At 38.7% G+C, this 21,406-nt stretch overlaps 1 protein-coding gene across 1 annotated transcript in view; it reads left to right on the plus strand.

The window, feature by feature from the left end:
- COL6A5 (collagen type VI alpha 5 chain) overlaps positions 1–21,406 on the plus strand; it is a 130,651-nt gene that overhangs the window by 95,332 nt on the left and 13,913 nt on the right. The window contains exons 36-40 of the mRNA XM_014731857.3: positions 1,051–1,141; positions 3,358–3,566; positions 16,147–16,836; positions 18,612–18,708; positions 19,637–19,881. Coding sequence (XP_014587343.2) covers positions 1,051–1,141; positions 3,358–3,566; positions 16,147–16,836; positions 18,612–18,708; positions 19,637–19,881 — 1,332 coding nt within the window. The remainder of the gene's footprint in view (positions 1–1,050; positions 1,142–3,357; positions 3,567–16,146; positions 16,837–18,611; positions 18,709–19,636; positions 19,882–21,406) is intronic.

Consider the following 21,406-nt stretch of genomic DNA (forward strand, 5'->3'; position numbering starts at 1 on the left):
TTTTAAAAAACTGTTTTAACAAGTTATTTCTGTAAAATAACTCAAAGCTGGTCTTGCTGGGCTCCTCTGTGGCTTTGCAATTATGTGGAGCTAGCTTACTTTTGACTTCCCCGAGCAATGCTGTTAAACACATCCAATTCACTGCCTGCCGATAACCACATGGTTTGTAGCGGTTCAAAGACTCCTCTGCTAATACTTCTGGGAATTTTTTCTAAGCTACTGACCCCAGTTCTACAAGTTTTCGTGCTGGCATGTTTGCTGTCCTCACATGTACAGGCAATAATAACTGCCTCGCAACTCCTGCCTCACTAACAGCAACTGTCAAATGCAATTGATTAGAAGACATAATCTCATTTCAGAAAAAAATGCTCATCTTGGAACCAGAGAAATACAATTATTATAAAACCATAAGTGTTCTCTGAGATATTTTCATGGAGTCTTAGATCATTCAAGGGTCAAAGGCCTCCTTTAACTAAAAACTATTTATTTTCCTGAATGAGGGGAAAAAATGATATACTTCTCAATATTCCAGTTTATAGAACAGCAATGGGAAGGGGGTAAATGGACATATTATTTAGGTCCATAAGCTAAAATCTTTTCTGTGACTTTTTTCTCCTAGAAGTCAGTGTTAATTGGTGCAGAAGCACAGAAATAGCATCATAAATATTAATAATAGAATACTACCTTTTTCTATGTTTGATCCATTAGCATGTCTGAGTGAAAAAGTTTTACAGAGTCAGAATAAAATTTCCCTTAGATATGTTAGCCTGAGCACATGGAAGTCATGAGTCTCTGCATCACATTTAACTCGTAAATGAGAGGAGGTCTCTTTCTAGGACATTGGTAATTCTTTGGCTGCAAAACACTCTAAAATGAAGTTTTGAATGGTATTTCTAGTTGCTACTATTTTCTGTTTTCACCTCAGCCAAATATTGCTGAAATATTTTGGTGACATTTGTTGCTTCAAGAAGATTCCTGTTGGAATTCTCATTACCTGGCAAACATGATTTCTAGTTTAAAAATCTGACTATAACTTTGCTCTCTCAATAGGAGAATTTAATCAGTACCCACCACTGATGCTTGACAATGCCTGCAGACTCATCCTTTCAGAAGAAGAGGATCATCAACATAGTGGTCTCCTGTGAGTCTGAAAGCTCCTCTACTTACAAGTGATTGTTACTTGACTGACGGGTTTGTAATTGGCTGATCGCAGGTTATTAGGCTGAGTAAGCTAATAAGGTCTCTGAAGTAAAGGTTTTTCCTGTATTCCATTTTCTGTAGCAGAAGTTACACGTCAAGCATGCTTTCTTGATTGATGTTTTTATAACATCCTCGTGGACTTTCTTACAATCTTGCCTTTAAATTCATGGTTTCCTGAGAAATTCCCACATTGAAATTTACCCCAGAATAGAACCCAATTTAGCCTCAACCCATCTCAACCTCACTTCCCATCTCTCCCACCACAGGCGCTGTGTTCTCGCCGCACTGGACTCCTGTCTGCCTCACATGAACTTTTATTTCCCCCTCCTTGCCTCTGCTCACACTGCCTGGGACCCTGTCCTTCCAGGGAAACCCAACTTTCATGGCACTGATTAAGGCTGTCTCCTCTTTGAAGCTCATCTTTACTCTCAGTCCAAAATCCATAGTTCTTTTTTTGTACCTTTTTATACCTCTGCTGAGGCTCTTATTACAGTTTATCCCAATATCTTGTCTCACTAAAGTCTGGGGCTGCATATGATTCATTGTTTCATCCTCAGAATATAGCATAAAAGACCCCACAATATAATTTCACATGTAAATAATTTTCCTTAAAATGTATCCTAAGTAAAACTGTAAATAATTAATCTGAATGAATCTTGAATTTCAAACGGCATGGGAGTGGCCCATTCGGTGGCTCTCTGCTTCTCTCTGTACTTCCCCAAGCTTGGATCCCTGACTACAGCCTTGTGAAAGCCCAGATTTAGGCCCATAAGTACTCCATCCTCTCAGATTGCAATTAAGCAAAGAGCTCCTCAGAACAGATCAGATCTCTTACACACATCCAGAGAAAAATGGCAAGATGAAGGGTTCCTCAGAATTCAGGCAAGGACGTGTTCCTCTAATGTCAGATTTCATTTACTTGGTGGTTTAGCAAGGAAGTGTCCAGCAGCCGACACCTTCTGAAGGACAATATGGCGCTGAAATCATGTGAAGCTGCATTTCCCAACACTGAATAAGTCCTAAACTCATTTAAAGGAAAACCAATTCTTACAGAACTGCAGACAAAATATTATAATGTTACTTAAACATGTATAAACATAAATCTATCTGCAAATACAATATGTTTATCATTCCTGTGCAACTTTCAGGCCAAAACCAATTTGTGCATCAAATCCAAGCAAACTCAATAAGATACAAATTTAAAACACTAGTTTAATGTAATAGATGATTCTGCTTTGCCAAAATAGAATTCCTAAAAACTAACAAATACAGTCCCTATTGGTGAAATGTGTAAAATACGATGCATGCTGCAAAGGTATGTCCGCTTTCAGCATGCCTATTCTGTTGCGTGACGACTCGGTTCCTCACCACTTGTCTTTACCTGCAGTACTGCAAATTTATCATGCGTGTCATGATATCATTTGGTTTTCACTCTGTGTGAGTCTATTATTCATGTATTATGTCTGACTTCTTTTCTTTCTTCATTAACTCTCAATAGTGAAAGTTATATTACTGGGTGCCAAACAGCAGTATCAAATACAAATGTAAACATGGACGTTGAAATTGCATAAAGTTTCATGAATAGAATAAAAATAAGAATAAACTTACGTTAAATATCATCATCTAAACCACACAATACTGTTAAATTATCATAGAGAACTCAAACTCTTAAGAATACAAATGTAGGCATCATTTTAAGAGGCATGATGTCAGTGAGATATGTTTCATATAGTCTTATTCTTCTCAGAGCAGTTCTTGGTAAATTAAATGACTATTTTCCATATTTTCTATGGTGATTGATATCAATCTGAGACACAGTATTTGTTGTTCCAAATAACCTATGATTGAGTTTCTTGTCATTTATTTAAGACTCTGGCAAATCAGACTTAGTTTATTCCAAAGTAGCATTTCATAGGCTATAAGCAGGTGGGGGAAAAGGAAGGATAAATGAGAATTTTTTAATTTATCAATTTATATCTTTTTAATAATAAATATAACAAATATTAGTGAATTATTTGATGGAAATGAATTTAGATTTTTACCACTCACTTGTTTTTCTTATAAGAAATAATTAACTATATTAAATTGTTGGGTTATTTTGTTTGCATTCCCCAAAGTTATCTACATTCACCTAAAACCTTCCGTTTTGTCTTCTAGATTTATTCCTGAGCCACATGAGGTTTCTTTAAGAGAGAACAGCTTCATTGACGAGGAATTAAGTACTGTGAGAGACTCATCTTTTGTCTTGGAGGATAATGGAAGTGACCATTTGGTTTACCCTCCAAGCCAAATGTTTATGCCACAGAAATTAACAATTAAATATGAAAAAGATAAGGGTTCTGAAGACATTGCAAGTCTCACTTCTGGTAAGGAAATGAAAAGTTATGGTGGAAATTTCTAAGTAACTGGGTCCTCGTCTTTTAACACTGGTAGAGAATCAAATAAATTGAGGCTGGTATCTAAAGCAACTATTTTCAAGTTCAAGGTGGTAGCTACAACTACTGCTTTTACTGAAAGCGAAGATTTAAATCGTGACAGGCGTCACTAAGGAGATGGCTGACGTAAGCTCCAAGAAATGTCCCTGATGTTCTCCCTAAACTTAAGATGTCTCTAAATTCCACAACTTAGAAGGTTAATGTGATGTAGAAGGAGGCAATATGGAGAGCATCAGAGCAAAGGAAGGATTAAAATGACTTTGAAAGTTGGCCTGGCCGGTGCCCCAGAATTTGGGATCGCATGAGAAGGTCTAAGTTATTTCTGAGATACCCGGAAATGATGAAGCATGAATTCACCTACCACCTACTCTTTTGAATAGCAAAGCATTAATACCTTTTGTTGGGATTTAATGGTTTCAAATAAGTCAGATACTTAGGAGTTTAGTCTGTATTTTCATAAAAAAGGGTGACATTCTAAACAGACTATTTACCCATTCCATCTATGCATCTGGAGTCTTCCGAAAAGCTCATTTGGCCAGAATGCCAGCATTTAAAGCATTATGTCATAAGTATCATATGTGTTGTTAGAATATGTAAGTTTAAAAGAAAAAGGGGTCCATTTCATGCCAATTATTCATTCTTAGTGGCTTCCTTGGATAAATAAATTTTCTTTTCCTTGGGTTCAGCATTCCTGTCCCCACATTTTCCCCCTATTTCTGAAATATAAATATTTGAACTTTATCTCTAAAACAGCTGAACTTTCCTTTATAGAAGCTAGAATTAAGAATTAAAAAGTCAATCAATCATTAGTTTAAAAATAAGGCTCAAAAAAGAGGTATCATTTTACTGATACGGGAATTACATCAGCCCTCAAAGCACAGGAATTTGTTACAGTTTGGTTTAAAAAGAAGAAAAGGAAAAAGAGAAGTTGTTTTGGCAGTGTTAGAATACCAAACTGTCATTTGTGATAGTTTTGTTAGAGGAAAGCTTTCTAAAGTCTGATAATTCGGAAGTGTGAACCGTTTCAGGAAAGACAGCTGGGACTAAATATTTAAGAAAGAAAAAAAGAAAAGAAACTCATCTTTGCAGCTGTCTTTAGCGACCATTGTTCAGTAATAAGACTTTTCATTAGATTTTTTCAGATGTCTGGCAATCAAGATACTCATAGCTGTGTAAGGTCCAATTTGGCTGAAGAAATAACTGTATATGGCTCTAGCAGGAAAAAATGTAAATTGTCAGTTAAGCCCATCCCAGCCTATTTCTCCTGCAGTGGGCTGGTTCCATGGAGGATTATGTAAGATTGTGATAGCGTGGAAACAGTGAGAGTCTCAGACCTAAGAATAGTATATATTTTTTATCCTTTAAAGATGATCAACTGTTCTCTAGGGACTTTGTGCTGTTCTTTTCTTTTTTTCTTTAGCCAGTTGTCAAGACCTTCTGAGAACTTCCTGTATAATGTGCTGTACCAGTAGAAACTAAATTGTGGTTCAGATATTTTACTCAGTTACTAAGAGATGAGCTTTGATAAGTTCCAGATGTATTGCACAAATAAAAGGTCGATAACTTTCATAAGCATCTCCATATGCTGTGCTTGTTACTCATTTATAATGTGATTCTTGTGGCTTATGGTTGATCTTTCTGCCTTTGAACTGAGTCTTGGGGGAGAAGTTGGGAATCTTAACCATTTAAGAAATTTTATAGAGTTCCCAGAGTCCTGTGGGCTGGCGATGAGTTGTGTATCACTCTCTTTCACAAGAAGCACACCCACTATCTTTCTCTACCTGTGCCTCTCCCTCTGCTTCTTTCTACCTGCTCTGATTTCCAAGTTCATCTTCAATTCCATCACCTTTCCTGGCCCTTGCCACTCCTCATAGCAGCTCAAAGACAATCTGTATGAGAATCACCTGGAAGTCCTTCATAAGCACAGATTCCTAAGCGCTCCTCAGAATTACTGTTTCGCATTTAGGGGTGTGAGTGGCAAGGAAAAAGCTACAAGCTTTAAAACCACTATAAAGGATTGTCATATGTCTTCAAGTTTGAGCTCCACTATCCCAGTGGTTCTCAAAGCGTGGTCCCTAAACCAGCAGCATCAGCATCACCTGGGAGCTCGTTAGAAAGGCAGATTCTCAGCACACATCCCAGACCTACTGAATCAGAAACTTGGACTGGGGCTCAGCGATCTGAAGTTTAACAAGCAGCACAGGTGATTCGGATATGGGCTGAAGTTTAAGAGCCACTGTTCATCCTACCACTTTGGGGTGCCAAATTTGCTCTGGGTTCTCAATGGAGCTGAAAGCAATCGGGTATCTAGTACCACAGGACAGAAGTGAGAATGCCTGTTTCCACAGGGTTCCAGGTGAACTGGGTTCTAATTTTCTTTTCCTCATGAAAGATCACTGAAATATTCAGCCAACCAGCCAGCCAGCCAGCATCTATCTGATGAAACACTGTTTAAGATCGAAATACAGAGATTGTCTAGAGATACCATCGTGTATTTTGACCACGACATTGGCAATGTAAACTTTCCTTGAAAAATTCAGTCCCTCCTAATTACTTACCGATGGAATATACATAGTTCTTTGGAATTATGTAATGAAAAATGTGTGGTTTAATTCTAATTAAATTGCAACTGTTGACCCAGTGGCGAGCCTTGCATTTTCATCAAAGATGCTATGTTAACCAATATTTAAGATACAGTTAGTCTACTTTAAAGATAAAAGAAGTTCAGGATAATTTGTAATGAATATTAAATACCAACCTAGACTCAGCCTGGGGCTCATTCCTAGCTTTAAGCAGTCTCAGGCCTTAGGATAACTTCAACTGATGTTCTTACCAATGAGTTTCATTGAGAAATGAGAAGCAACACTTCTCCCTCCCAACTAGGCTGGAATTGTGCTCAAGGGAATCTGCATGGGTTTTGTTTTACATTTTTTATTTTTATAACTTTCATATGATTCTGATCTACAAATCACCTTTTTTTTTAAAAAAAAAAAAAAACAATATGTCCTTTAACTTTGAATCATTGTAAGATATTACAGCTGAAGAGGTATTTAGTGATCACCTCTTGCAAATTCACCCGGGGGAGATTCCACCCTGCCCCACCCTAGGCTACACATTGCATTGTCTGGAGAAATTTTTTGTTGTCACAACTGGAGGGGGCTACTGGCATCTAGTGGGTAGAGGCCGTGGATGCTGCTAAACCTTCTACAATGCACAGGACATCCACCTCACAACAAAGAGTTATCCAAGTTGTCAAATAGTGAGAGAAACCCTTTTTTAGAATAAACTCTATGCCCCCAAGATCGTGGAACTAGAAGATTCAGTCCATGGACTCATAATTCCTATACCCAGTCCACTGTTTCCCCATTACACCCTCAGGATTCTGCGAATTAAAAAAAAAGTTATAAAAGTACTATCATACCACATATAATTTGAGTACAGAGAATCTCAAATCAATCAATTAAGCAAGCTGACCTATTTGTAGTGTGTACTGTATTCTTTGGTTTTTCCATAGGTGTATAGGTTTATGTGGTTTTATTCAATTGCATAGACTGCTTTTCACATAATATTATGCCATACATTTTCCATATTGCTGCCAGCTACATAAGTGTCTTGATTTTTCCGTGTCCTCATAATGTTCCTTTCAATGAATGAATGTATCTAACTATCTACTTTTAGCTATTTACTCTTGAATACTCAGCTTGCTTCTGATTTTTGCTGTCGTGTATTGAACTTGAATATACATCTTTACTTCTCATAAATTTTAATCTATGCTGGAATTAAATGAACAGAATTGTCTTCTGAGTCATGCATTGAACACCAGCTGAATATCCTACTTCCAAATCGGTACACCTTCTAAAGAGGAGGTCAGTAATAGAACTGTGGTCATGTCTGAATTTTAATGACATGTTTCATGAACTCTTTAGGAAATCTTAAGCACCTTGATGGTCTTTGGGGCATAAACTGAGTCTCCTGTTCATTTTAAACTGTAGACTGAGGTTGTTGCATTTACTTTTGCTTGGGACTTTATTGTATTGTTATTATAGTTTTGATTATCTCCCTGGAAGGTTTTGCATGTGGGCAAAACCAATGTGAACTGAGAGTTCAGGGCATGTGGACTACTTGAATTCAAATGTACACTGAAGTTGCTTCTGTATGTCTCACGCAATCATTTGTTGCAGTTAACAAAGCAATATTCTATAGTATTAGTGACTTCTTTTCATGTGGACCCATTTCTAATGGAATAAAACTTGGATACTTGAAGTAGTAATTGGGTGATGGTGGTGGTCATGTTGGTGCTGATCATAGTAATGAAGACAATGGTGGTGAAGGTGTTTGCTGTTGCTGATAGTGATGGTAGAAGTGGGTAGTAGAGATGGTGGTGGTGATGATATTGTTGATGGTGGAGATGGAGGTAGACGTATGAGGGTGAGGTGGTGATGATGGTGGTAGTGATAATGGTAGTGGTGGGGAGGTGATGGTGGTGGCGAAAGAAGTAGCAATGGAGGTGGTGGCAGTGGTGGAGGTATAGGTATGAGGGTAGGGTGGTAGTGATGGTGGTGGTGGAGGTAGCAGTGGCAGCCCTCATTGGGAGCTTACTACATGAAAGGACTCTGCTAAGCATTTACATGGATTTTCACATGATTGTTCAGACATCCTTTCATGTAGCAAATATGTATTTGCCTCCTGTTCTGAGTTAAGCCCTGAGCTAGTCTCTTTGGGGGGTTAGAGAGGTTTAAAATAAAAAGGACTCAGAGGCGCTGTTTTCAAGGAGCTTGTAGTCCAACAGAGTGTATTCTTTGCATACAGAAAAATGCCTAATATGAGTCAGAAAGTATTCGGTTGAATAAAAAGTGCAGATGGAAGGCTTTGGGGGCCAATAGTTATTCCATCAGTACAGTTCTCAAAATATTGCATACACTGTCTCTCTTGATGTTTAAACAGCTCATGTGAAATAATAGTAACCATAGAAGCTACTGCTTATTTAGTGCAACTATGTGCCAGGCACCACACTAAGCACTTTATGTACGTGATTTCACTTAATCTTTACCAAAAACTTCTATCATCGTCATTATTATTATTAGGTTTTACAGATGAGGACACCGATGCAAAGGTTAAGAACCTCAAGCAAAGTCACATAGCTTGTAAGTGGCAGAGCCAGGATTCAAACCCATGCCCGACTGCACAAAAATGCTAACTTTTAACTCCATGCCATGTTGCCTGGTGATGGCATTGTCTGCAGTTTAAAAGGAGGAACTATATCCAATTGCTAAATCTGAGAATAAGTTAAATCATGTCATCATTTGGGAGAGTTATTTTAAAACAATTCTGGTGGTGCAATTCTATTTTTATAATTTAATTTCATTTTTAAAAATTCCTGCTTGTAAACTCACCCAAAGGCCATAATGCCAGAATAAGTTGACCTTACAAACTCAGCCAGAGGCCAGGGCACAGCATAACACATAATAACCAAAGTGCCGGATCTAGTGGTGTGGGTATAAATGACTCCTAATGCATGCATCACTTTTTCTCAGAATGCTGGTACCTTCTGCAGACTATTGTTTCTGAGTGTGAAGTAGATGGCAAGAGTGAGTCTTACGGACTAAGTGCCATCTAGAAAAGTCTAGGCCAAGAAAGACATTTATTCTAAGCCTTTGGGGAAAAGGATACAATCTGTTTTAAGACAGTCACCCCCACTTGTTCAGACAAATAAGAGAAAGAGGACGTCATAGAACAAAACAAGAGAACTTTAAATGTGTCTATATTTCCCTTTGGCGTAAAAATCAATGACACATAGTTAGGCACACACTTGTGCCTGTCTTCCTTGGTGCCCCAGCTTAGAGCTTGTCACCAGACAGAAGAGAGGACAGGCCTGGATAGGCAGTGTTAAATGGGGAATGTAAATGATTGCCAACTCCTCTGCAGTTAAGCGTGCATGAACAACAGAGTGAACTTGCCCATTTCTAAGAACATGCGTGCACTTGTGCACATGTGTGTAAGTTGTGTTCCACTGATACCAGTTGACTTGGCATTTTTTTCTTATGGAAATTCTATGGTTTGCAGAATATAGTGTCATAGGCAACATTTTCAGAAGTCTAAGACTTTTCTATTTGTTTCCCTCTAAAAATTATATTTGTAGAGTACTTAGGATATGTGAGGCATTGTGAAAACTTTATTTCTCTCAAAAACCTTACAAGATTGTGGTTTATTGTCACCATTTTTTAGATGAGGCATGAAGAAGACTTAGGGTCACAGAGCTAAAAAATGGCAGAGACAAGGCTCAAACTGACTCCAAAGGTTGTGCTCATATACAATGCCTAGAGAAGAAAAGAATTGCCAGTGATGTCCCAGGGCCTTTGGTGAGCCGGTTAATGTGTCCTGTAATGTTTCTGCTCCACCTTCATATCTGATGACCAGTTCTTCTGTAGGAGTTACACAGAACAGGGATCAAGTCCCGCCTCTACCACTTACAGGTTGCCATTTCTTGGCCAAGTCATTTACCCTCTCCAAGCCTGAGCTTGCTCATCTGTAAAATGAGAATTATGATAATTCCACCCTCATAGTGTTGCATGAAGATTAAATCAGAGAAGACATGCCTAGAGCTGAACACAAGACCGGAAGCAAAGTAGAGCGCTCAATTAAATACTCCGAAAGTGGAAAAGTGAAAAAGAAAGCATTGCTAACCTCACTGGAAGTCTTCTAAAAAAATATTAACTTGAAAAATATCTGCTACAGTTCATGTGGATAGAAGTTCACACATACTGTAGCCTCAGTTGCATGTGTGGGTTGCCTATGGAGAATACATAGCTCATTTTGGCCCCTGGACTAATTCCAAGGCAGACCACAGGATAACTCATGCATTTTTTGAGATTTCCCACCAATGCCATGAAAGACAGCACAGCTGCTGCACAGCATACTTAATCCCAGTCCAAATGGCTCAGGTCCTTTAGATTCTGTCTTCTCCCTCAGTTCCCTTTCCACCCCCGCTTCTCCCTGAAGTTACTGGAGTGCACTTAGGATATGGCTTAAATCTTGGCCAGAGTCAGGCTAATCTCTGGGGCGCTGCCCTGGAAATCTAGCTGGGTCCCTCATTCCTTCCAAGCCTCATCCATAATAAAGTGAGCCAGCCCTTGCTCCTCTACCATTCTGAGGAAATTCTTCCACAGCGTTGAAGAGGGGAATTACGCTCAGTGACATTTCCAGAAAATACACAGCATTGCTTTGAGCTATGGGTATATTTTACCCAGATGTCTGCCAGGTTTTCTTGAAGGAAAATATTTTTGAAGGCCCAGTCTCCCTAAGAAAGATGAATTTAAACTCAGAGTAGAATAATCACACCTTACATTGGACTGAAGTTTAGAGTTTTCAAGCCATAATCATCTATGTTTAGCTTCTTTGAGTTTCATGTTAATCCCATATAATTAGGTAGAGAATGTATTTGTAGAGATTTTGTAGGTGAAATGTACCTCTTTAGAAAACAATTCTGCTGGGTACTTTGGAAAAGGATTGAGATTTTGCTCATTTATAATGAGGAAACTGGAAAAAGCAGTAATATTTCTGGTAGGGGAATGCGTGAAAAAAAATTCGCTAACATGGTAAGTCAACCTTTCTTTTACTGGAACATTTATGAAATACTTTTTTCTTTTTAAAGAGCCTGAATGTTTTTTCTTTCTTTCTTTCTTTTTTTTTGGTGAGGAAGATTAACCCTGAGCTAACATCTGTTACCAATCTTCCTCTTTTTTTCCCCCTTTAATCCCCCCAGTACATAGTTGTATATCCTAGTTGTAGGTTCTTCTAGTTCTTCTATGTGGGATGCCACCTCAGCATGGCTTGATGAGTGGGGCATAGGTCTGTGCCCAGGATCTGAACTGGCGAACACTGGGCTGCTGAAGCAGAGTGCATGAATTTAACCACTTGGCCACGAGGCCGGCCCCCATGAAATACTTTTTTAAAAAGTGTGTTGGTCGGCCTTTTTAAAGAAGCCGAAATGCTGTAGTTGGAAAACAGAGATCCCGGTGGCAGAGCAGGTAATGATTAGTCTACTCCAGGACTGTAAACTTCAAAAAGACAGAAATATTCATTTAACTAATCTTCACAAACCCTAACACACTACAGCCAAGAACTCTAGAAATGTTTTGCTTGGTGATGTTTTAGGGCTAAAGCATAGAATATAGCATCCACCACAAAGAAGAATATAAAATATATGCTTTTGTCTGCACTTCCAGTTTCATATTTATTACACTCATTTGTCATTTAATGATGGGGATCCATTCTGAGAAATGCATCGTTAGGCAATTTTGTCATTGTGCAAACATCAACATAGAGTGTACTTACACAAATCTATGTGGTATAGCCTACTACACACCTAGGCTGTATGGTACTGATCTTAGGGAACCACCACCAGATATGCAGTCTGTCTGACTGAAACATCGTTATGTGGTACATGACTGTGGTTTAATCAGGGACCTCCATCTGGATCAAAATTCTAAGAACAGTTTGACACTAGGTTCCTGGTGAGGAATGAGAGGCCCATAAATTTCAAACATGCTTGTGAAATACAAAATCCTGTTCAGTGGTTATAAATGTATTGATAAAGGAAGAATCTGGCATATAAATAACCAGTTCTTAGTCCTTTGTGAGAAGGAAGAAAACATAGGAACATCTCAAACAAGATAGTCAGTTGTCATCTGTTAGAAATGCCTAATGAATTTACTGGATTTACTTCCCTAATGAAATAACCAAAAGAAAAAACATATATATATATTCATTCATTCATTCACATATAAAACAATAGTTTTTAAGACACTGGACATCAGGAGTTGAAAGACAGTGATCCCTGAGAGTTAGAAAACAAATGAGGGGAACACTATGATTGCTCCAGCTTACTGCCATGAGAGTTAGGCCATGGTGCAGGAAAGGGGAATTCAAGTGGAGCCCAATGCACTCCTTGAGATGAGGCGACAGAACTGAGAGTCCAGGGAGACCAAAGAGGTAAGACGTCACAGGATAGAATAGCAGAGATGAGAGAGCTACACAGAGAGAGAAGCCAAGAGATCTAAGAGGCTCCCCCCTTAATTTTTCAGCAGAGTGCTGATAGCACGTGCATGTGAGGAAATGACCTGAGCCTGGGGGAAGAACCATCTGAAAGGATTAGAGAATATGCCAGTTGGTCACATGGGGACAGCAATAGTGCCTTTTCCCACCAGAAATATTGGAAAAACTCATAATTCATAGAGTGTTAGGGAGAAAGCTCAGGAAGCTCTTGCCTTAATATAGGGAATAATTAGCCTTAAATTAAGCACCATTCCAGACATGCCTAACAAATCATAACAGCAAGACCCAAGAGGATCAAACTGTTTTCATGTGACTTGACTGCCTCTCAAAACAAGGTGCATGAATATTTATAGAAATACAAAAGTATCCAACATCTTATAAGAAAAATTTCACAATGTCTGCCATAAAAAGAAGCAGAAAGATATGACCCATAATTAAGAGCATAACCACACAAAGCCAAACCAGAACTGACACAGACGTTAGAATTAGCAAAGATAGTATAACAGTTATTGTAACTATATTCCATATTTTAAAAAGTTAAGTAGAGACAAGAGATATAAAAACAGGATTCAAATAGGATTTGTAGAGATGAAAACTGTATGTCCAGAATGAAAAATACACTGGAAGGGATTAATGGCAAATTAGATTTGGTAAAAGAAAAAATTAGTGAACTTGAAGATATAGCAATAGAAATTATCCAAGATCAAACTCAGGGAGGAAAAACGATTAAAAAGAAAAATGAAAAGAGCATCACTGAGTTTCAATATCCTCTCTCAATAATTGGCAGAAAAAGTAAACAGAAAATCATCAGGAATATAGTAGGCTGGAACAGCACTATCAACTAACTGGACCTAATGGATATTTATAGAACAATCTACACAACAACAGAATGCACATTCTTTTCAAGTACACATGAAACATTTACCAAAATGCACCATATTAATGGGCCACAAAACAATTCTCAAAATTTTAAGGGATTCAAGTCATACTAGGTGTATTCTCTGACCAAAACAGAATTAAATTAAAAATCATCAGCAGAAAGATCTTTGAAAAATCCCCAAGTATTTGGAAACTAAAAAAGCACTTCTAAATAATCCATAGTCAAAGAAGAAATCAAAAGGGAAGTTAGAAAACATTTTGAAATGAATGAAAATCAGATCAAAATACCCTAGAATTTGTGAGATTCCATTAAAGCAGTATTCAGGAGGTCATTTATAGCATAAAATACCTGTACCAGTAAGGGAGAAAGTTTCAAATTAATTACCTCAATTTCCACCTTAAGAAATCAGAAAAAGAGGAACAAGATAAACCCAAGGTAAGCAGAAGAAAGGAACTAATAAAATTAAAGTGGAACTCAATAAATAGAACAGAGAAAATAAAACCAAAAGCTGTTTCTTTGAGTATATCAATAAAATTGATAAACCTATACTCAAACTCACCAGGAAAAAAGAGAAGACACTACCAATATCAGGAATGAGAGAAGAGACATATTCTACAGATATTAAAAGGATAATCAGGGAATATTACAAACAATTTTTTGCCTGTAAATTAGACAGCTAGGTGAAATAGACAAATTTCTTGCAATGCACAGTTACCAAACTCACTCACGAAGAAGTAATCTAAATAGTCCTAAACCTATTAAAGAAATTGAATTTGTAGTTCAAACCTTCCTGTAAAGAAAACTCCAGGCTGAGGTGACTTCACTGGTGAATTCAACAAAACATTTAGGGAAGAAATAATACCAATTCTACACAAACTCTTACAGAAAATTAAAGAGGAAGGACTACTTCTCAATTCATTCTTTGAGGCCAGATTACCATAATACCAAAACCAGGCCAAGGCGTTACATGAAAAAGAAACTACATGCCAACATTCCTCATGAACATAGATGCACAAATTCTAAACAAAATTTTCACAAATCAAATCCAATAATATTAGCTTGATTGTGGTGATCACTACACAAGTATAGTGATATCAAAACACCACATTATACATCTTAAGTATATACAATTTTTATTTGTCAAAAAAAAAAAAAAAAAAAAAGACAGGGGCTGGCCCAGTGGTGTAGTGGTTAAGTTCACATACTCTGCTTTTGTGGCCCAGGTTTGACATGTTTGGATCACAGGCATGGACCTAAACACCGCTCATCAACCGACATTGTGGTGGCATCCCACCTACAAAACAGAGGAAGATTGGCACAGTTATTAGCTCAGGGCCAATCTTCCTCACTCCAAAAAAAAAAAAAAACCAAACAAACAAGCAAATCCAACAATAGATAAAAAAGATAATGTACAGTTTACTCTAGGAATGCAGAGTTCTTTGAGCCTTCAAACATCTAATAGAGCATTTGCCCTGTTAATGAAATCACCCATGGTGTTGTTTTTTTGCATTCTATTTTATTATTAAACTTTTATGGCATTAAGATAGGTTAATCAATGCACTTGTGAGGACTAAATAAAGTAATAAATGTAAAGCTTTAATAATAGGTCGAGCATAAATGGGGATCAACGAATTTTTGGCAGTTAGAAGTCTACTTCTTGCCTGATTAGGTTCTCAAACATGCTTCTTCTTTCATAGAAAAAAAGAACATTGGCCACCTACTTCCTGTCCTTCTAAGCTGGCATTTCCTGCCATGGCTTCACCCACCAGCCATCATGCCCATGATTATGGACATGGTTTCATGATCCCTTAGGCTTAGAGCAGTGCTACTTGAAGTGCTGGTCAGCAACAAGATAAGTTAGCATCAGAATGTAAATCAAAGCACTATTTCCTTCACTGAGAAAGTCTTGCTGCAAAAAAATTAAGTCAGCTGAACTAATGAGTGTGCTTAGTAATGTAGTTGACTTACATCATGGTACAAGCTCCTTATGTTGTCATGGGCAGATGAACTGTTTGCATAATGGCACTTTGAGTACCAAGGTCTTAAAGTATGTCATCTTACACAGATTTGGAGTCTAAAGTCAGCACTGATACTTGCTCTCGTGACATCACACTATGGTGCATAGTATGTATAAAGGTGTATGTGTTTATGACGTCAATAAATGTGACTTTGACATATATACTTTTGGGGTCATTACATATAATTAGATCTCATGCAAATATGTACTCTAAGTTTTGTAACCACTTGGAGTTCACTAAAAATAACTGCGTGTTTTTCATCTTGCATATCAAAATAGCTGGAGGATCGATCAGTCTTTTGACAAAGATCTGAGATGAGGTAGCAAATAAGTTTCCTTTTATCTGACAACACTTGGCGAATGGTAATGGCTCTCCATGCACTGTGTGGAGACATATTTGGAGAATGCATCTGGACACAAGTACTGTAATTAATTATGTCTGCCGCGGGTGTGGGAATGAATCTTGGCAACAACCCCATGCTGTGTATTTGCCATCCCTGGCTAGGAGTTCTGAGTTTATCTTTCTGCTAAAAAGAGTGACTTGAGTTATTCTGTTGCAGGACATGAAAACCATGGCAGAAAAGAAGGACCAGGTCTTACTTATGAACCTGGAGATGCCTCTCATCAAGCATATTACATGGATGTGGCTTTCCTCATAGATGCTTCCCAAAGAGTAGGAAGTGATGAGTTTAAGGAAGTGAAAGCTTTTATCGCCTCGGTGCTTGATTACTTTCACATTGCCCCAGATCCTCTGACCTCCCCCTTAGGAGATAGAGTGGCAGTCCTGAGCTACTCTCCTCTAGGCTATATGCCCAACACTGAAGAATGCCCTGTTTACCTGGAATTTGATTTGGTTACTTATAACAATATATACCAAATGAAACATCATCTCCAAGACTCTCTTCAACAGCTCAATGGAGATGTTTTTACTGGCCATGCCCTGCAATGGACAATTGACAATGTCTTTGTAGGAACCCCCAACCTGAGGAAAAACAAAGTTATCTTTGTTATATCTGCCAGCGAAACCAACCCCTTAGACAAGGAAGTTTTAAGAAGTGTATCTCTGAGAGCCAAGTGTCAGGGCTACTCTATTTTTGTATTTTCCTTTGGTCCCATACACAATGACAAGGAATTAGAAGAATTAGCCAGCCGCCCACTGGATCATCACTTAGTTCAGCTTGGCCGAACCCACAAGCCAGATTTGAACTATTTCGTCAAGTTTGTCAAGCCATTTGTCCATTCGATCAGACGTAAGTCATTAAACCTTTTCTCTTCTATTGCTTCTGCAATAGATTTAATGTCTCTGTGTCTAATCCATCAGTTGATTTAGTAAGAGGATCCTCACTTCAGTTGAGAGTGCTGGAGTCTAAGGTGTGAGTAGGAGGCAGTTAGAAAACCACAGAGAAAAATCTCATGTCTTATTGACCTTAGATTTTACCGCTGCACTGTTAGGGTCTTTGCCAGAAAACCCTCCATATGGGTTAAAGTGTCTTTTATCCCTAATCTGCAAGTGGTTTACTATGTGTCAAGTTCTTTAAATGGATTGTGTAATTTAATCCTCAATACAGCCCTCAAGCCAGCCCTGGTGGTCTAGTGGTAAGATTTGGTTCTCTCACCCCCATGGTCTGGGTTTGTTTCCCAATCAGGGAACCACACCACCCAACTGTCTTTCGATTGCCATACTGTGGTGGTGGCTGTGTGTTGCTGTGATGCCGAAAGCTATGTCACCAGTATTTCAAATACTAGCAGGGTCACCCATGGGGGACAGGTTTCAGTGGAGCTTCCAGACTAAGACAGACTAGGACGAAGGATCTGGCCACCCACTTCCGAAAAAATTGGCCATGAAAACCCTGTGAATAGCAGTGGTGCATTGTCTGATATAGTGCTAGAAAGTGAGAGAATGGCTCAAAAAGACCAGGCAGGGTTCCACTTTACTGTCCACAGGGTCACTAGGAGTTGGAATAGACTTGACAGCACTAACAACAAACAGCCCTCAAAGGAGAGTATTAATATCCCCATTTTACAAGTGAAAAAACTAAGGTTCAGAGACATTAAATAAATTGCTCAAAAGCTCACAGTTAATAGTTGGCAAATTCTAGACTCAACTCCATGCATTCTGACCCCAGAATTGTGCTCTTATCCGTTAAACTATACTTCAATTCCTAGACCCTTAACAAGGTATGCTGCTGTAATAAATAATATATCCCACTACCACCACCCTCCACCTACTCCAAGGACTTCTATTTTGTCTTGTCATTGTAAATTACTTTTGGTTCTGACTTGAATTCCTATGAGCCATGGGCACAAATCTCTTCTAGAGCCTCTGTCCCAGACAACTGGCTCAGGCACAGCCAGGCAGGGGGCTTAAGGATCTCTTTTCACAGTGGGGCTTTGAGAGTGGCTGCCCCATCTGTTGTAACTTTAGACATGGTGTAGTAGCATCCCTAAGAACTTGTAGCATCAAGCAAGTCCTGGCCTGTGCTGAGGATTGGGAGGCGGGCAGAGGCCACATGGCTGTCTGCAGCTCCTGCAACTTTACCAGGGAATCACGGGGCTGCAGACTTTCTGGCACTCTGAAAGCCCCAGGGCTCATGTAACCCTCAGGCATCTTGGAACTCAGGATTTTGTATTAGGTAGCAGGCTCGTCACTTACAAAAAATGGTGCCTTCTTCCAACCCAAGATAAATAGGGCAGGCAATTTCAATAATTAATTATTGTCTTCTAGAAAGATCCTCCTTTTAGAGGGAGAGAAATAGATGATAGAAAGGATTAATAGATGTCCTTGAATTATATCACAAGGTTTGACAGACAGAACATGAGCATTTTGACTCAATCACTGCTGTATCTCGTTGACTTTGCCAATGAGGTATTGCAATGTCAGAGGGTGCCTACTTTCCTGAGTCCCTTACAAAATTAATTTGCTCTTGAAAACACCCCCAACCACAGGAAAAGATGAACTAACTTGGGGTGATAGCCAGAACATAGAAGGGTAAAATTTAGATTAACCAGCCCACTCTCTCTCCAGGTGCCATCAACAAATATCCCCCTGCAGATCTGAGACCCAAGTGTGTTAACATCAGCTCTCCCAACCCAGAGAACGATGGCACAGAAAACTCTGTTTTGTGAGTTGACAAATTCGCAGTTTGGGTAATACTACAGCTCAAAAAAATCCTTAAGAAAATAATTTTAAATGAATGGCGTTTTAGTTTTAAGGATGCAAGTTTGGTTGTAAGGGGTGCGTGTGGGTGGGTGTGTGTGTGTTTAAATGCTCCTGGTTTGTGATGACAGTACAGATCTGGTGTTAATAACAGATAAGATATGACCCATATTAGAAAGAACCATGTTTCCATTTCTGTTGCTTTTAGGAAAATAAGAGGCCGTTATTAATACCTTATTAGTAACTATGTAACACTAAAATAGAAAACTTATACAGTCCTGCATTGCTTAATGACAGGGATACCTTCCGAGAAATGTGTTGTTAGGTGATTTCGTCCTTGTGTGAACATCATAGAGTGCACTTACAGAATTCTAGGTGGTCTAGCCTACTGCACACCTAGGCTATATGGTACTAGTCTTACGGCTCCACTGTCATATATGCAGTCTGTCATTGACCGAAACGTTGTTATGAGGCACATGACTGTAGTATCAAAGCTTAGATGTAACAATTTTAGAGCAGAAGAAAAACATGAAAAATAAAAAGTCACAAAAGCAACAAAAACATTTGCCATTTAGAAAACAGAACTCATATGAAGAGTGGTGGGAAAGATTCTTTTAAGTTTGATTTTGCAAAGTACAACCTTAAGTACTCAATAAAAATTCAGTGATGAAAATAATATTGGTTTGGAGTCCTAAGCTGCTGACACAAATGTCTAATTTCCCTTTGGAATATTAAAAATTTGCCCCTCAGTCAAAGTTATCCACAAACAGCATTTGGACTTTTCCAATCACGCGCATGAAATTGATTCCTGTTGTATTGTCTGGCTGTATTTACCTTTAATCCTGCAAGGGACTTGGCTAACGTATTTTCATCTCTTTTCTCTGTGACCTCAGCTTTATTCCTGAGGTGTATGAAATAGAGACAGAAAACAGTGAGCTGTTTGGTGAATTTGCTTCCCAGGAGCAGCATGTCTTTGTAGTAGGGAGCAATCACAGTAGTGGTTCTGAGATCACTACTGATTTGATCCGGAAATTATACATGCTCTTTTCAACTGGGGAACTGATGATGAAAGACAAGGAGGAGGCACATTCAGAAGAAACTGCAGCTCCAGCAAATGATAAACAACAAAATAAAAAAGGTAACCTTGAGTAAAATAGAACTGGAGATCCTGAAGTACTTTTGTTTGGATTTTCCCCTGGTGGAAGATGAGCAAGAAGAACTCATCGGGACAGGTAGAGATGATAGGAAGAGGGGCTTATCAGCTAGGGTTACGAGAGGTCGCCAAAATAAGGGGGCAAGGGAGCTAAAATTCCAGAAAAGCAAAAAAAGGAGTCAGTGGTGCTGACAAAACCAGAACTACAAGTCAGTGTAAATGCTTGGTGTGGGTTCAGGGAATGGAGATGTGAGAAGGACAAGAACAAGGACCACAGGACCTGAGTAAGTGGGAGGAGCCCTGCCCCCTTGTACAAAATGGGAGTGGGGAGGAACTATGCAATGAGCCTCCAGAGTCTGAACACTCAGGGTCTGCCTTCTCCCTGAGCAACCAGGGCTTTCCCGGTCTGAGATGTAGATTTGTACCTGAGCCCCAGCCTCAGTGGGACCTGGAAAGAACAAGGCTGCTGTGGTTCAGAGGTCTCTGTGGAGGTTGAGGGCAGCTTCTTAGGCTGTGTGTGGAAATGGTTATGGACCTACAGCTAAAGAGAAAGCAAGAGATGGAGACAGGAAGCTATAGTAGGTTCTAAGGCAGCTGTTCACAACCTTTGCTGTATACCACAATTATATGGGCAATTATTTTAAAATAAATATTCCTGGATATCTACTAAAGCTGAAAATATGTCTATCGTATGACCCAGCTGTGTTACTCCAGTGTATATACCCAATAGGAAAACATATATTCTCTAAGAGTCATGTACTAGAATGTTCATAACAGCACTGTTTGTAGTAGCCCCAAAGTGGGAACAAAAATGCCCAACAGCAGATATGATAAATAAATTTTTGTATGATTATATAATAAAATACTATATATGTATGTAGTATGTATGTATGTTGTATGTATACTTCATACGTATACATACTATATATTATATATTACATATATATCACATATATATTACATATATAATATATATCGCATATATAATGTATATTAGATATAGGTATAATTGTAGATATAGCTAGTATATAGATATAGAACAAAATCAGCAAAATGATGGAAAACAGGAGAGATAAAGATAGAGAAAATATGAAAAATATAGACAGCAAGGGGAGAGAAGATAAGATGCAAAAAGAAAAATCAAATATATATATGATGAAATACCTGATTCTGGTCAAGATGGACTAAGCTGCTGCAGCCTCAAGATGGAGTAACCCCATCCTGCCAACCACTCCCACTGATTCCAACTGAGAACTCTGGACAAAACATAAAAAGCAACCTGAGAACTCTGAAAAGTAAACAAAAGCAGGCATTTTCTGAAGGAGCATGAGTTTCCCATTTTCTTTTTTCTTTTATGGCTTTGTGCTGGGGGCAGACCCCAGTCCTGGAGCTGTGGTGGGAGTGGAGCAGGTTGCTAAAACTCAGTAGAAACCCTGTATTTCTGGGCAGAAGAACTGGGAAAAGGGGCCCCTGTTTGTCAAAAGTAGTGAAAGAAATCCCCATTTTTCCC

This window comes from Equus caballus, chromosome 16 (genome assembly GCF_041296265.1).
Source record: "Equus caballus isolate H_3958 breed thoroughbred chromosome 16, TB-T2T, whole genome shotgun sequence".
Lineage (NCBI taxonomy): Eukaryota > Metazoa > Chordata > Mammalia > Perissodactyla > Equidae > Equus > Equus caballus.